General features: G+C 48.9%; 1 protein-coding gene and 1 pseudogene across 1 annotated transcript; both read left to right on the forward strand.

The window, feature by feature from the left end:
• Positions 1 to 770: 770 nt before the first annotated feature.
• Positions 771 to 15,056, forward strand: LOC119112775 (exosome complex component CSL4). The gene is made up of 6 exons (XM_037237055.1): positions 771 to 989; positions 11,657 to 11,732; positions 13,294 to 13,412; positions 13,717 to 13,791; positions 14,227 to 14,377; positions 14,743 to 15,056. Exons 2-6 carry the CDS (start codon positions 11,663 to 11,665, stop codon positions 14,991 to 14,993), a joined length of 666 nt encoding a protein of 221 aa, XP_037092950.1. The 5' UTR covers positions 771 to 989; positions 11,657 to 11,662; the 3' UTR covers positions 14,994 to 15,056.
• On the forward strand, positions 7,540 to 9,324 carry LOC119112774 (pyruvate kinase-like; annotated as a pseudogene).
• Positions 15,057 to 17,839: the final 2,783 nt, after the last annotated feature.

The raw sequence follows: 17,839 nt of genomic DNA on the forward strand, positions 1-17,839 counted from the left end.
GGTGGAAATGGATGCAAAAGGAGAGCAGTGTGACAGGTGTGAGCGAGATCTGATGCCCTATGTAAAGTGTCTTGTATTTGGCAGCAGTGCTGCTTAGAATTATTGTCAGCTCTGCTCTTGTTAAGTGTTTTCAGGCTACAAGTTATTGGGGAGGCTGTGCCGACTTAAACCCTCAGACGGAATCGAAGTCGATCCGTAAAGGAACCAATAATGCGTAAGGTAAGGACGGAATCGACTGGATTCTATGTCCTTGAGTCGCAGTCGGGGGAAGTCTATCGTGCTAATCGAGATCATCGTTGATGTGGCTCAGTACAACTGAGCCGCATCCGGGATGAACTATAACATATTATATGGCACTGAGCGAGCAACACACGTGGCGATCAAAATCCACTTGCATGCATGCGAATTGCACTTGGAATATCGCGTACATCGACTCATCAGGACACATGACCTGTGCAAGCGTTGACATCGGGGTGGGTCTCGGTACTCCTCGGTGCAATGCCTGAGTCGATCCCATATGCCTTTATCCTCTGTCTAGATTGATTGCACAACTGGAGCCAAAGAGAAACGCGCTGGGTGAGCCGTTAAGGAAGGAACAGTGCTGCCAAATTGGCGAAAAGCATTAAAAGAGCATTGGCAGGAGATGCGTCCCTGAAAACGCTGCTTGTATTATTTAAAGTTCCTGCTACGCACAAATTGTGAGTCATTGCTGCGCAGGTGACACGTATCAACAGTGCCTTGCGTTTGCGTTCATGGCATATCTAGAAGCCCGGCAGTACCTGGGATTGCCGACTAGTTGGTTGGTGTTAAGGGAAATGTGACTGCTGATTTTGTTGAAAAGGGTACGGGTAGCTGTGTGAATGCTTACGGATGTTGTAACCCGATTTTTGTTGCCTACATGTGATAATCTTGTCACGCCAAATTCTGGAACATAAGCACGTGCCAAGAAGGGGACACCGAAAGGCTGACTACAGGCTTGCTTTCTGAAGGTGAGTGTGCACTAAATTTTTTATGGTGATAAGGTGTCACTCATGCAAGCTGCTACGAGCAGAGCATTTTCAGAGGTTGAAATATGGAAGCATCATTGTTACAGTACACTGTGAAATGACAGGTCAGGCCCGTTTTTTGTGGGAAACTATTTGGACCAGTCAGCAAGTTATGGCAAACATGCTTGTGAGCTGCTGTGGTATTACCATGCCATGTGATGATGCACTGTGCTTTTAATAAGTTTATTATTGTAGAATGTGTGATAATGCACTCAACAGTCAAATTGACTAATCTCCATCCCTATGCTTGCCAAGCTGCCCCAACATAGGAGTTGGCCTAAGGCCTACTAACTAAGGCCTACTAACTAACTAACTAAGGCCAACTAAGGCCTACACATACACACAGAAACATACAGCACATGATCACAGGCCATGTTAAAATCACCACAGCACATTGATATGTTTTCTATTATTTTTGACCTGTCCAAATGGTTTTCCATAACAAACAGGGCTGGACTGTCATTTAAAAGTGTACTGGAAAAATGATGCCTCCATATTTCCACTGCTGAAAATGTACTGCTTGCAGTAGCATGAGCAGGGTGAAACCTACCATTGTCAATGTATGTTAAGTCATTAAATTGCATGTCATTCCATGGTGGCATGACCTGGGAACTTGAGGTGCCTGAGGGTATGATCCTGTAAAAATACAATGAAAATGCAAAAATGCTATAACAGCAAAGAAATGTAGAAAATAGCAGTTTTCTTCATAAGCCATAGTCCAGCCAATTGACCCAAGCTTTGTCACCAACCCAGCATATCATAGGTGGATGCCTTGGGTTTGCCCACTGCTGAGGCTGATGTGACCTTGACCAGAGTCGGTCAGTGCACCCAGCCGGCAAACGGGCAGTGGGATGAGCCATGTGACGTCGGACCATACGCCACCGGAGCCTGTATCCATTTTAAGTGGGATGCTTCCTGTAGGGGTCTTTGGGTGAATTTTTGCCACCAAACCGACTTCGACCCGACTGAAAACCAAATCATGTACGCGCAAATCATGTTCGGCTAATTATTTCAATTCGTTGCAGCGACGTCAGCAGTTCAACGAGCTTTCCCCAAAACGGCGTAACCAGGGCTTTGGCATCGACGTCAGGTCCTAAATGGTGTAGGTCCTTAAGGTTTAAAGTCCCGGAGTCCGTGTCACCGAACGTTTGAACGCCCCTCAAAAAGATGTGATGTCGCGCGCTCGGTCAGACATGGGATAATCGAGGGTGCCAAAAATGGCCAGGGGCCATGACGCGGCAAATTGACCCCAGCAAGGTTTTGGCCAGTAAGCGGTAAGAGCCTTTAATTCCTCTCACAGTTGTAACCTCACAGCACTCGCGGTCTTCTGATATGCCTGCGAGACCGTTGGGCGCCTGAGGAGCCCCGAGACAGTCACTCATAGGCCGATGGACGGGCAAGGCGAGACTCGTCGAGGCACGAACCAAACGGATGGGCACTGGTTTCCAAAGAAGTGTTGCCAGAGGCTTGCAGTGTCTTTTTTCTTCAAGTTTTCAGTCTTTCCCCAATCTCTAACGATATTGTCCGTCGTAACTGTCAGAGTATACACGTATTCGGCGGTGCGCTATATCTGTCCACATGGAAGCAATTCCCTGCTGTGCGTGACTCCCTCACCGGAAAGCCAGACGTGCTCAGAATCTCCGGGTGTCCATCGCCCGTATGCATTATATGAATCTATATCAATTGCTCATTTTGGAAGACACTGGCTACCTGAAGACGATTAAAAATGCAACGTAACAGGTAAGTATTCTCGCTTATCATTATTTGGAATAACCATATGTATATATAATTACCATACGTACCATACCATACCATAATAACGATACGTACATATGCCTATTAGTAATTTGTTAATGTTGTCGGTACCAGTGTGAAAGGGAGTGTTCCACATTTATGTGAGGTTTTGAACTGAAATAGCCATCTTGAAGACCTTTCGGTGCTGTTCACAATTCTACCATTTTTAAGACCTAAGCCCCTCAAGTTTCTGAGCTACACGTCCGCGAAAATGGGAAAAGGTGTATCGAAGAGTATTTCAAAGTGACCTTGGCGTTCATGACGTCACAATATTGTCATTCAGATCTGCCCATTCCATAAGCCATACGACGATCAAGGCGAAGAAAAACGTAATGTTCGTGGCGTTCATATTTGGCGTTCGTGAGCGCGATTTCCAGACATAACGGCCCTCGATTGGCTCTCAATCAATGTTGTGCAAGGTACGATGTCGTAAACAAGCCATGGTGCATTGAGGACTGTGTTTACTAAACAGAGAATTGTGCTGTCATTTGCAGTCTGTTCCACCCACAAATTGTTATAAGTGAGCTTATCTTATCATATCTCAGGCTTGCTTTAATATCGTGAAATGTGAAGCATTCTGTTAAAGTATTCGTCTTATGAAGTAAAAGTACACCTACCCGACCACGGCGTCCCCTTGATCATCCAGTCCTCTTTGTCTGGTTGCGCAGTTAGCCGGCAGTTTAACTGATTGCCTGCTGGACATTCCATGTCTGCAAGTCCCACGATCGTTTCAGGACGTTCTCATATGGCAGAATCCTTTGCTGTCCCAAGGAGCCCTCCTGCCACCGCCCGTTCGGTGTTTTCATGGCCTAGTTAACAGTCTCTTGATCCCGGACTCACCTGACAGTCTGCTTGGCACACTGTGCTGCCTTGTCCTCTGATTGGTCCTCTGTGCTGCCTCGTTCTCTGATTGGCCCGCTGTGCCGCCTTGTCGTCTGATTGTGTCCAGGTCCCATTTCCACATGGTCAGCTTCCCGCTTCCACGGCCCCACCATCCGACTCGCTTCCCTGGCCCTATTTACCGTCTCAGTAGCTCAAGTTGAATACATTTGGAACTTGCAGATTATTTGACAGCTACCGTGTGGGAGACACGATGGTGCGCAACCGAGAAATGTCGTCTGTGCCTACAAGTAAGAAGTTGGTAGCGCTGTGACATTATTACCCATCTGTCTCTTATGAATAGAGGCACATCCACGAGTATCTATTTTGGGTCTCATCCTTATAACCCTTTAAACAAAATGTTCATGGACAGCGCGTTAAATGGAGTACGCCGCGTTTATTCTGTTCAGACCAAAAGATAAGCGAACATGAAGCTATTATCCCGCGAATTCAGGGAAACCTTATGCTATGACTTTGGATCTCTGTCTTATGGCGTTTACCACGGATACTCTTTCGAGGCTCACTATGGCTTTGGCAATGGGAGTATCACGTGGTCCATGATGACACCGCACTGGTTCAAAGTTTAACCAATGCGCCTCTCGATAACGGGCCGTTGCCGCCGCTGGGCCAATCAGAGACGTGCTTTTATGCGCACCAGTAGAGATGCACGGCGGTTGTCATGACGAAAGTAGTCCCGGCAACTGGGAAGAAGTGTAGTGCTGTTACAAAACGTTGACAACGTAATTTGGACTCGAATATAATTATGATTGACAACCTTATTGTGGTCTGACGGGCTGCAATGGCACTACCCAGTGCTATCATTAGACGAGAATGGTCCTAGGGCTTCACTAGAATATGCCTTTGATATATGCCACGAAGTTGGGATACTCCCTTGAAAACGCTCGAACAGGCTCATTTTGCGGTCATGAGTGCCATGCGCAACATGTGTGCTCAAATCAGATGATTACAAGCAGGGCGGCATTCCCAGGCATTCTTACTGGGGCCATGATGACATTAATTACCTGCCCGGCCCAGCTCGTGTCGGCCCGATTCTGCTGCCACGCTGTCTAGAAGATGTTATTTATATTCGCAATCGCTAGACTCATGGCTCCCTGCAATTGACGGTAAACAAATGCAATTCTTTAAAAGTTGTGCCACATGCAGCTCGGGGTATTTGCTTACCAGTCGGTATTTCGGGGTGAATTCTGCAATGTTGCAATTTGAACGGACTATGTCCTTCCCATTTGATTAACGTGAGAAACGTTTGCTAGTCAACCTTCAAAAACATCTGAAGTACACGGCAAAGTCTAGCTTGACGACCCGGTGTTGAACAGCAGTAAGACCACCACATTCAGGGAAGAGAGAATGGACGGTCGTGTGGCCAAGGTGTGGTTTGAGGTGTGCATCCGCTCGCACGCTAACGTGCAAACCATGGCAAACCATGGCTCTACCCATTGCTGAATGTTTATGTTTAGCATTTGTCTCAGATTTGGTAACCAGATCAGAGGAAGATGTGAAACGGACGCACGGTGAAAGCATGCCATCAATCGCCAAAGGTTTCAGCGCTGTGCGAGCCATAGTCAGCAACCGACAGCGGATCCACCAATGCCGCCTTTTCCCGAAACCGGCCTCATATAACTTGCTTTGGTCTAAACCAGGAGAAATGGCGTCATGAAAAGGCATGGACAGATAGGTCGCTGTATTGTGGCCAGTATCCAATTAAAATGTGGGCGTTTTACTCGATATTTTGGTGGCAGTCACCAAAGCTGTAGGCCGTTCCTTGTTTCTGAGCTTCGCGTATTACAGTTGTCATGTCCTACCTGGCTCAGAGGCGATACATTTTCCAGCCATGTTATTTTTGCGCTGATGCAGTGTGCACGAACGCTAAACATTTGCGCACTTCTGCCTGTCAAACTCATGAAAGGGGGTATTCCGTCGCAGTGATAAAGCTTATGAACCTGACGAACGTAGATGACTTCATGTAAGTCGGTGTCTGAACTCAGTCTGAACAACCCACGTTGTACAGTTTCCGGTCCGATCCGATCGAAGACGTGTTCCACATGCCTTCTGGTTGTTTGAATTTGTCACGCAGATGACGTGTTTTCAGGTGCCCTGCCCGTCTTTCGATGTGTCATGCAGGTCGCGTGTTTTAGATGCCCTTCTCGTCTTGCTGCGTCATGCAGACGTATTTCAGATGCGCAGTCGTCTTTGGATGCATCATGCGGACGGCGTGTTTCATGTGCCGTACCCTTCCTTCGCTGTGTCATGCAGATGACGTGTTTCAGGTGCTCAATCGTCCTTCGATGTGTCATGAAGATGATGTGTATCAGGTGCTTTACTTGTCCTTACATGTGTCATGCTGCTTATGTGCTCTGCGCGCAATTTCTCAGCGCATTGTCGCATGCTGGCGTGAAGCACCTTCGTACACTCTCTGTGGTGACTTTCGGCATTTGCATTTGATGATGCTGCGGTTTTTGCGCACAGTTTGCGTTACTTATGCCCAATATTAGGAATACAGTGTGGGCGCACCCGTTTTTGTTTTTTGTTTTTGTTTAAGATCAAGTCCGAACTTTTTGGCTCATGAATTTCTGGGATCTAAGCAGTGCTAGTTGCGTGGGCCCTGATCTCACCATCCAGTCGCGAAATTCCATGCCAACGGCAACATTTTACTTCGAAAGCTTACCGTGGCGCAATGCTGGATGTGGCCCGTCCTGCCTTCTGCCGTCACGTGATCTTTAGCACGGCGACTAACACCGGCCGCAAGCCATCCCAGTCCGTGGATGGCTAGCCAGCGCCTAAGTGACTTGAATCTACCCACCCCACCACCGGCTGATGAATTGAAAGATGAGTGCTCTAACCAACTAGGGCATTGAAGTGGACCACGCTTTTTGGTTTGTCCCATCATGAACGTCACGAGCTTGGTAACCACTTAAAGCATTTGTGCACGGACAGCAAGGCAACCACCAACTCTCAAGGGCGTTTTATCTAGTTTCTGATGGCATTGGCAGCACTGCCTTTACTTCCAAGTACGGTTCAGCTGCTGTTGGACACCTTCACTTTGTTATCCTTTTTTCTCAAAATAAATCCTTTCTATTCCAGTTTTACCCAATTTTTAGTGGCCTTAGCAGTGCTGTTTTTACCCCCAAACATGTTTCATTGCCTGTTGGACGCCTGGAAGGACGAGAAGAAGTAGATTTTTCCATAGTTGCACAGGTATTTTAAGAGAGACTGTTGCAGGTGTACAATTAATCGACTGTCAAGAACGAACCAATAAATGAGCTGACTTTTTCAGTTGCTCTGGGAAAACTTAAAACTTACTTATTGCTATTGGAAAAAAGAACGGATGCTACCTGAAAATGAATAGTTGTTTTCCCCCTTTGATCTTCCCAAAGATACCAGTTATTGTTGTAAAAAGGAAGGTCGATTGTAACCCTGAGAATGTTGTATATTCCGTGACAATATTTTAAATGGTTCAGAACATAAAGTAATTTGTAATCCGCATATTCTTCGGCTCGTTTTGATGATCGGTGGCATGCAGTGCTGGCCAGTTTAACGCAGTCCTGCATAATTTATTCAAATTTTTAAGTTTTCCTTAATTTTCAAAGACTGGAGATACTACGGATACACTGAAGAAGTGGGTCACGAGTGATTGGAGCTTGCGGTTGGCAACCTGAAAAAGGAGAATTCTGCCCTCCGCACTTTCAACCCGGGTGTTCGCGTCCTAGTCCATCACGCTTTTTTTGCTCAGCGGAAGTCATTCAGCAGAAGTTGCGCGCGATGTCGTTTTTTATTTCATGATTTTTTGGGGGCTGTCTTTTTGAAGCGTTTGTTCTAATGAGGAGGCCTCTCTGAAGGATTGTCTAAATCTCAGTTTTAATTCGTTGTGCATTCCGATTTATGGCATTTGGCTGTTTTCCCTGCGGCGGTAACAAAGCATTTTCGAACAAAATGGGCGAGATTCTAAATGAGCAAGGAAATGCGGAGCGTGCCAATACGTTCCTTGAGCACATGGCTGCTCTCGATATCGATTCAGTGCCCTCGTCGCTCAGGATGTCTGGGATAGTCTGCACGATTGGACCAGCTTCACGAGAAGTGGAAACATTGGTTGCCTTGATGGAGGCTGGTATGACAGTAGTAAGGCTGAATTTCTCCCATGGTACTCATGAATATCACAAGTCAACCGTGGACAACGTCCGGAAAGCGACAGAAATATATGGAGAAAAACATGGATTTCCTTTCACACTTGGCATCGCACTCGATACAAAAGGACCGGAAATTCGTACAGGTTTGATCGATGGAAGCGGGACTGGTGAAGTTGAGCTGGTTACCGGTGAAAAAATTACCATCACCACGAACAAGTCATTTGAAGAGAAATGCTCCAAAGAAACTGTTTACGTTGACTACGTTAATATAACGAAAGTAATTAAAGCCGGCAGCCGGATATTCGTTGACGACGGGCTGATGTCTTTAATGGCCAAGGAAGTGAGCGGTGATCACATCGAATGCCTTATCGAAAACGGCGGCAAGCTTGGCTCCAAAAAGGGAGTCAACCTGCCGGGAACTCCCGTTGACCTTCCGGCGGTCTCTGAGAAGGACAAGGGAGACCTGCTTTTGGGATTAGAAGTTGGAGTGGACTTCGTTTTCGCATCATTCATTCGAGACGCAAATGGAGTAAACGAGATCAGGAAAATTTTAGGCGACAAAGGCAAAAACATTATGATCATCCCTAAGTTAGAAAATCACCAGGGGATCAAGAATATGGACTCCATCATCGAAGCGGCTGATGGTATAATGGTGGCCCGAGGTGACATGGGCATTGAGATCCCTCCGGAGAAGGTGTTCATCGCTCAAAAGGGAATGATATCTCGATGCAACATCGCCGGGAAGCCTGTTATCTGCGCCACCCAGATGCTCGACTCGATGATTGAGAAGCCGCGACCGACGCGCGCCGAGGTGTCGGACGTCGCTAACGCCGTTCTGGACGGCGCCGACTGCGTCATGCTGTCGGGCGAGAGCGCCAAAGGCCTCTACCCCGTCCAGTGCGTGTCCATCATGGCCAAGATCTGCATGGAGGCCGAGTCGGCCATCTGGCACAAGAGCAAGTTCCTCGACCTGACGGCGCAGATCAGCAAGGCGGACCACGCTCACTCGGTGGCGATCGCGTCCGTCGAGGCGTCGTACAAGGTGCGCGCGGCGGCCATCATCGTGCTGACGACCAGCGGCCGGTCAGCGCACCTGCTGAGCCGGTACCGGCCGCACTTGTCCCATCATCTGCGTGACGCGGCACGCCATGGTGGCGCGTCAGTGTCAGCTCTACCGCAGCATCTTCCCGCTGCTGTTCACGGCCGAGCGGCAGAGCGACTGGCTGCAGGACGTCGAGGCGCGCGTCCAGTACGCCATGAAGTTCGGCAAGTCGCTGGACTTCATCAAGTCCGGCGATCCCGTGCTGATCATCACCGGCTGGCAGTCGGGCGCCGGCTATACCAACACCATGCGCATTGTGTACGCCCAGTAGACGCCCGTGTGTGTCGGCGACTGTCAGCTGTCAGCCTGGCGAAGGATGCCTGCGCGTTGAAGGGGTGGGATGGATCTACTTCCTCGCGCCTTTGTTACCTTACAATCAAAATTTCATGCAAATAAAATGACACTTTTTAGATGCTCCTGTGGTGTAAGCAGTCGGAAATGGCAAATAAATTCAAAGTAATGTTATGTGAAGAATGATGATATTCAGCATGTGATATATACTACTTTCATGCTATCATATTATTTACATTTCAGAAAGCGCTAACTTTAACACGCATTAACTTGAAAATATAACTTTGTCTGATTTTTTTAAACCGTATCGTCTGTCCCTCAATTTCTGCATTCATCCCTTCATCAAATGCACTGTGCACTGTGTCACAAATCACAGCTCAATTCATCGCAAGTCTAGACAAAATGACATCATGAATGACGAGTGGTACAAAGTGCTTGGCTCATGCCTTGGCTTGATGACTCATAGTGTTTTTATGAGGTCATATTCGGCCGATTCAAACCTGGTTCCACAGGCGCGGAAACTGTCGCGCTATAAGAGTTTTGGGGAGCTCGAGCCGTTTCTTAATTCAGGAAAGTTTACCGCTAGGCGTGCGGGAGTGCGTGAAAAGAAGCAACTACTCAAATTGCCGCTGCCTCCCCTCCCATCCCCTATTCTTGGATAAACATCCTCTGGCCTGCCTGGGTCATCCTGAATTGCGTCAGTGTGGCATTACAATTAAACAGTCAACGGTTTCAGTATCAGAGCGTTGTACATGCGTGTGTGCGTGATGGCGTGAGATGGCATTAAGCCGGCTAGCCACGATGTTGGTGAAGACTGACTCGATGCAGTGTGACTTGGGGTGAACCTGTGTCAGTCCATGCCGCGTTCGAACCTCCAAGTCACCCAGCTTGCGTTAGTCTGCTGAAAAGGTAAGGGACTTAACAGTGTAAAGTCCAGATGTGAATAACTAATATACCTGATAGAGTTCAGGTACCATTCACTGCTATTTCTGGTAGAGTACGAATGTCAGCAACTGATGAATCACAAGCGTTTTTTATGAACTACCCACTAAAATTGTGCATTGCAACACACGGAATCAACACGGAATCTCGTCGGGGTTCGCACTCTCTTTGGTAGTCCTTTATCGGCTATAACTTGAGAGGCACACACTACTAGAAATATGGTATATGGTTATGGATACTTAGAGTAAGGTTGGCATGAAGTCAAGAATTGCACATATCTGTATATTTCATTTCACGCACCAGAAATCACCATACATATATATATATATATATATATATATATATATATATATATATATATATATATATGCATTGCATGCGGCCTATTGAAAATATGTCCAAATATGTTGATGTCTGATCTAGATGCTGCTAGGTATATGCTGGGTATGCCAATGGGCTCTGCAGCGTAGCAGACATCGTGGTTTTCTTATTTAGGTTCTATTTTACATATTTAAATTCTATTTAGCTGTATAACTTTGCTAAATGTGAATCGGTTGCGCCCCTGGCCTATTCTTGTCAAGTTGTGTCCTCTGATATGACCCGTGGTGTCATCAGCCCTCGGGTCAACAGATGTACATGTGTCGGGATTATGCGCTTCATGGGCTTCGGATCACAAGATCAACAAGTGCCGTTGTTGTTCCGATCCAGATGTAGACACATTTTGCCGCGAAAAACAGAGAAGTAGACGTTATAAAATGGGGAATCGAGCCTCATATGCGTTACAGATGTGTACATTTCTCATCAGTCTGGCGTTATTTGACTTGCTTTTAGCTGGGAATGTGACATATGTACCGATGTGCCATCCGTAATACTTTCTTTACTATGCTGCCATATACGTAACAGTGACATACATGATCTAGACCAGCAAAAGGTGGATATGCAACAAAAGCTATTTGAAAAGCCCTTAAAAATATCATCACGCATGTGATCTAAGGTATGCTACTACCCCGGCAATAGTAAAGATCCTTGCGGCAGAGCCAGTCCGGTTTCACGCCTTTCCAATGCTAAGTTATCATTCAGAGTTGTTCACAAGCTGGGAATATGTGTGGTGTAGTGCGTTGTATGCTTAAGATATTTGCGAACAGCACGCGTCCTCTCAAATATAGTGACGATGATGGGGAAAAACCCAAAGCGGCTAGGGAGAGTTGGACGTCGTCAACAGGGACTTTCATCACAGTTCAGCCCATATTTACTAATTAACAACTTGGTGAAAGTATTCGCGATGGTTTTACGGTCATTGAGTTCACCTGATGTATTCGTCATGTTTCATACCCCGCACCCATCCACATCCCATCACCCTAATCCTGTCCGCTCCCAGTCACGTGAGCTCTCACCCCAGCCGCTTGCAGACGGAAGTGTCCGTTACGACAGTTCACTCCCCTCTGCACGTGTGTCGCCAGGCGAGGATGTCGCAGGACAGCCAGATGGACGGCGAGGCCGCGCTGGACAGTCAGACCGCGGTGTTCGCCGTGCCAGGTACGTGGACGGCCCACGACAGCCGTGCGGTGTCAAACCGTGGAGTCGGGGTTCCGTGCTCTCGCAGGAGCGCACACACTGCCGTTATGAGTGGTGAGGCACCTGACGTACCGGATGGTCGTCGAATGCCCTGTACCGGGCGGGAAACAAAATGTGCTCTCATTTCGTATGCGTGTGATGGAGCCCGATACCACACAGTCATGTGTTTTGTTTTCATTCGATTGCATGTGGCCGATGTATCTTATCGAACTACCTATGCATTTACGGTCCTAAGGTATGCAACTAAACACGATTTTTTGGTTGTGTCGCTCCCTAGCACGAGCCCGTTATTTTTAGATGATGTACCCCAGTTTAGTTGGCACCATAGAAAAAGCATGGAAAAAGGGAGAGCTGTCAATAGGCATTAACAAGCGCTCGGGTGGGATCAAATTGCCCCCCCCCCCCCCGAAGGTTTTTCCAGAATGGTTTCCGAACAGAGTGGCGTAGCTGCGCCCAATTTTGCATAGCTGTAGACAATTGAATAACGGATCATTTGGCATCAAAATTTAGATGTACCTTGTAAGGTTGCTGACCTATGGCAGGTCAAGTCAGGCCTTGGTTTCAGCAAAGGCAATTTCTAGGGAATCGTTCAATCTGATGCAGCAACGGAGTGTTAGACGAAGCCATACATGTCTGAGGTGCTTTCTTAGGCAACGAAAATATTGAATGAACAAATTACATTGACCTAAGGTCAGATATGAAGGTCAGAACAAGGTCAAAACCAGCATGTTTTATTAGTCTAGGGCTTGCTGTATGGGATAGTTTCTGGCGCTCATTTCAATTTTTTATGGCACGAACCGCATTATGCATCTTCCATGGACCTCCCAGAGGTAAAAAGGTCATTAACCTAAGATGACCCAGGTCGGCATTTTGTTTTTAGGAACATACTTCCTAACGTAATATTTGTCGCTTGTTCAAATGCAAAACTCAGAGCAGTCCAGCATGACTTTGGTCACCATGACCTTCAAAAGGTCAAACTAGGTCAGTGACTTTAAATGAGCTCATGACATTTTGCTTAGAAACAGTTATCTAGGTTCTGGGGGCACTTTGGCGACCAACCTGGAATTTGACCTTGTTTACCTTACTTGACCCGTAGGTCATGACCTAGAAACCTCAAACTGTGATCTAAGTGAGTTCACGTACAGGTCAACACGCCCTGGAAATATGGTGTCTCTAGCTTTCTTAGTTCCCGAGATCGCAGGGGGGTCAAATTACCGAGCCGAATTTACCCCCCCCCCCCCCCCCCAGCCGAGCGAAGGGAATCCAGCCGGCTACCCGGATGCGTGTTAATTAACGACATCCAACGTCGAAGCTCAAAGACATTTCAAACCTCAGAATTCGAAACCCAGTACGCTCCTGGTGTAAAAAGAGTTTTACGCCCGCGGTAGTTGACCCCATGACCCCAAACTATCTTCTTCTCAAGTGGGCATTCATGAAAGATTGACAGGCCTCTCTCCAACTGCTTTTCAAAAGTGACACCCCTGATTGGCTGCCTGTGACACTGGCGGCGCTCTGGCTGCAGGGGACTGCCTATGTGCCGTGGACGCCAGCCACGCGCCGGGCAAGGGAACCTGCGAACGGTCCGGCTACATCTACTCCTGTCTGGTGGGACGCGTGCACAGGGTGCTGCAGGACGACAAGGTCGGTCCGACAATGCGGGCCGATGTGGTGCGGGTCCGACCGGTCTGGCCGACGATGTGAGATTCGTTAGTCGTGTGCACCCACCATCCTGGTGTTTAAACACATGTTACCGTTTCACATACCACGTTGACACGCTCCTAATGCGTACATCCCCGAGAACGCCCCACTCCTCCGCGCCTTCGGAAGCTACATTGTTTGTCTTCATTGACGTTGGCCACGTCCCGGTGTTGGTGCTGGCCCGTTCCGCCGCCTGCCCGTCCGGTTGCGATGGCTACCGTTGACGGTGTGTGTGTCTCTCTTCCAGACGGAGCTGGTGGAGGTGCGCACCGGTCAGGAGCAGGGCTGCGTGCCCACCGCCGGCTCGGTGGTCACCGCCCGGGTGAGACGACGCTCCAGCAGGCCCCGCGCCGCCATCCGCCCGTCGGCTATGACCAGTGGAAATATCGGCCACACTGTTAACACAGCGCTTTCCTTAAAGAGGGATGACGTTCTCTATGAGCACTTAAAATGAGAATTCGCGAAAAGAAAAGAAGATGCGAAAACTTTGACCCTAGTTTACTTTTTAACGTCATATTTTCGTCGTACATGAAAATCTTTTTTCCCCATACGGGAAATCAGCTAATGGCTGTCAATGATCTTAAAACTGTCCGGTTGTGCAGAGCGCAGCAAGCGCAGCTCAGCTACGCTTGCTGCTTAATCAGTTGCCTCACACGCGATATGTTGTGCGGCCGCACTTCCTTTGTGATGGTTGTCGATGGAAGCGGCTTCTCTGCCCGGCTGTCTGCCCTCGCCTGACGCGCGCGGTCCGCGGCAGGTGACGTACGTGAACCCACGCTTCTGCCGCTGCGAGATCCTCTGCATTGGCGAGACTGTGTTGAAGCACAAGTTCCGCGGCCTCCTGAAGAAGGAGGACGTGCGCGCCACCGAGCGGGACAAGGTCAAGCTATACGAGTGCTTCCGGCCAGGTCAGTGGGACCGGGACGTGTCGCGTGGCCCCGTCGGCTGCCACCAGGGTGTGACGCCGGAGCAGTGGCGTACCGGCCACACACAGACTGGTGTCTCGTGTCAGCGATCGGGCATGGAGTCTTCCGGTTGTTTTATAGATAACTGTTATGTCACGGACGTAGGGAATCTCTTGTGCTTGTTCTAGACGTACATCAGCTGTGTCTGGGTCCCCGCCGCCACCGGATTGAGAGTTCGCTTCACTACTAATTGCGTGTGCGATAACTCTTAAACATCGGCGTAGTCCCCCGGCATAGTCCCTGTCCGCAGCGATCAGCCGGCCGCCGCCGCCACCGGCCGCCTGACGCGTCGCCGCCGTCTCCGGCAGGGGACGTGATCCTGGCCAAGGTGGTGTCGCTGGGAGACGCGCTCTCCTACGTGCTGTCGACGGCCGAGAACGAGCTGGGCGTGGCGCTGGCGTACAGCGAGGCTGGCCATCCGATGGTGCCCGTCAGCTGGACAGAGATGGCGTGCCCGGCCACGCAGACGCGCGAGCTGCGCAAGGTGGCCAAGATCCCGCCCGAGGATGTAGCGTTCCGCGTGGCGCGCTCGGCGGCCGCCGGCGCGACGGTCGGCTGAGGGGGCCGTCCGCTGCCGTCCGCCGCCGCCCCTCATACTTCACCCGTTCGCTCGCATACGCCCGAATACAGCCTCACACTTGAAGGTGCAGGTGTCCTGGTGGAGTGGAAGCGCTGGATTGACGTGATAGCTGGCGGCGTCACGGGCGTTAGGGGGGGGGGGGGGGGCGGGATTCAGGGGCTCACATCGAACAGCCCTGTCATGGCGAGGGCTAATGAATGTGAGGTTACGGACGGTTTTCTGACGAGATCATCTCGTTATGCCTCCGCAGCAGTCTTTAATACCGAAGTATTCTATGTGTTTTCTGTGTTGGATGGCTTAACTTGACACGGTGAGCGCAACTGTGATTCGTTGAACGGTTTCTCGGCCTCCTCCGCCCCGTCAGGCAAAGGTGGACCGGCGGCGGGTGGACCAGAGATAGTAGGACCAACGGCGGGAAGATCAGCGGTACTAGGACCAACGGCGTTGGGACTGGCAGTGGGAGGACTAACGGGGGTGGACCGACAGCGAAGGACCGGCTGCGGGAGGACCAGCGGCGGGAGGACCAGCGGAGGATGCACCAGCGACTGGAGGATCAGTACCGAGGCACTGGATCGGATCAGAAGTCAACAACGGGTGGCAATCTGAAACTGCTCCCAGGGCTCACATGTGCAATAAGCGTCAATAAGTACATATTCGTGTGGGGAGGTCTTTGAACAGGAAAACATATTTCTTCGAGGATGTCGTAAACTCCTAGAGAATGCGGCTAGACTGGCTGATGCATTTAAAAAAAAATATTCTGCTTAACGAAAGGTTATATGCTCTCGATATGAGCGAGGCAGACTTCCAGCTCTTCTCTTTTTTTCTAAAGAGAACAAAGAAAACGCTGGGCGGTATGTTCCGAAAAACAAAATGTTGACCGGGGTTATTTCAGATCAATGACCTATTCTGACCTCTAAGAAATCAATTGAAAATATGTCATGCGGTTCTTGCGATCAATAAATTTGAAATGAGCACCAGAAATTTTCCCATGCAGTAAACCCTAAAGCAATAAAGCAAGTTAGTTTTGACCTTGGTCTGACCTTTACACCTGACCTTAGGTGAGTGTAATTTGTCTGTTAAATTTATGTGTTGCCTTAGAAAGAATCACGAAGATGTATGGCTCCGATGTAACCCTCCGATGTTTCACCAGATTGAACGATTCCCTAGAAACTGCCTTCGCTGAAACCATAGCCTGTCTTTGACCTACCATAGTCCAGCGACCTTACAATGTAAATCTTTTTTATGTCAAACGATCCGCCATTCAATTGTCTAAAGCTATGCAAAATGTCGCGCGGGTATGCCACGGACGTTCGGCAATCATTCTGGAAAAATCTTCGGGGGTCAATTTGAACCCCCCTCGAGCGCGTGTTAAGCTGACAAGTCAATCGCAATGCGGTCTCTGTGGTTTTAGCGAACGCGAGAAACGTTCAGTGCAAAGATGATTTTTTTTTGCAACCTGGATCAAAACCGGCACTGTAAGTGACAGCAATGTTTCAACGATAGCGTCTTTTAATCAGATCCTCGGGGAAAACTAAATGTCAACAGCTCAGCAACAGCAAACGACACAGCCATGTACAGTGATAGCGACAGTGCGATGCGCAATGTCGATGGCTTCGGTATACTTACATCCCGAACAGCTAGCAGACTCGTAGACACAGCTTCAAGACCGAAGAACACACACTGTTCGCCACACCGGCCACCAAGCACACGCGGCAGCATGATCACCAGGTTGTCCTGGGCACGGCCGGTAAGCACAGCGTACACAGCAAGGGCACCGTCTCACTGGAGGTCCACTTCGCGTCCGGCATGTTGTCACCCAGGCCCCTTTTTATAAGCCGGACCGGAGTCTACCAGTGGCTATAATAAGGTCTCTGTCCCCCTGGCGCTGCCTGAGCCCCCGCCCCTGCCGGGCTGGGTCGGTGCCGGGCGGGGAGGGAAATGGTCGGTCGTCGATTCAACCTCGACCCCGGCCATCGCAAACGAACGGCACATGCTCACAGACAGCCATGTCCAGCGTCGTATGGCCGACTTTGGGCATGCTGACACAACACAAACCTTAAGATAACCAGAATACTTCGAGGCTAAATGTTGGCCTCCATATCTGAACCATATCGCAAACGTTTTTAACAGATATGCAGAATCTGCACAACAGAGGGCGCTACAATGTTAGAAGCACCAGAAATTTCAAGACATTAATGTTGGCATTAGGTGAAATGTCAATTTCTTTCCGGCCCAATGCTTTCACACTGTTTTCAAGCACAATTAGTAGCTGAACTTCAGGGCATTTCTGCCCCTATGCGTTTGTGCATCACAACGGGCGTAAACCGTGCATACATTTTAGAGTCATGGGGACATTATTCATCCATCCTAATGTGAAATGGCACAAAAAGGCGTGGCGATGAGCCATGTATTTTCTGCCCCATCTCGCCATGAAGAGAAAAGGAAAGCCAAGACAAAGCCCATCTTTCAGTAACACGCGTTGAACGGATATAGCTTTGGTTTCGGCAGCCAATAATGGAACACCGATTCCAAGTATTGAAGGAATATACGTTGATATAACTCATGTTGTATTTTACTAAACGATTATGCCACACAAAAGTAAAGCGTGCTGCTCGTGCAAAACATGATACCAACACTTGAACGAACGATTTTAAAATTGACGTAACAGTAATATTAGGACTGTGAGGTGGGATGGCAGGCGCCCCTCTTTTTTGCGAATTCATCACCAATTCGTTCCATGACGAGCACTGCATCGCGGCTTGTCTAAGCAATATGAGTTGTAGACAATTACGTGTCACCCTGTTTGTGAACATTTAGGCAAGCAC

Source organism: Pollicipes pollicipes, unplaced genomic scaffold (assembly GCF_011947565.3).
Source record: "Pollicipes pollicipes isolate AB1234 unplaced genomic scaffold, Ppol_2.1 Scaffold_7261;HRSCAF=8764_pilon_pilon_pilon, whole genome shotgun sequence".
NCBI lineage: Eukaryota > Metazoa > Arthropoda > Thecostraca > Pollicipedomorpha > Pollicipedidae > Pollicipes > Pollicipes pollicipes.

Coding starts and splice junctions, on each gene's coding strand:
- LOC119112775 (XM_037237055.1), top strand. CDS start 11,663: ATGTCGCAGGACAGCCAGATGGACGGCGAGGCCGCGCTGGACAGTCAG. Junction 11,733..13,293: donor CGCGGTGTTCGCCGTGCCAG/GTACGTGGACGG, acceptor CTCTGGCTGCAG/GGGACTGCCTATGTGCCGTG. Junction 14,378..14,742: donor ATACGAGTGCTTCCGGCCAG/GTCAGTGGGACC, acceptor CGTCTCCGGCAG/GGGACGTGATCCTGGCCAAG.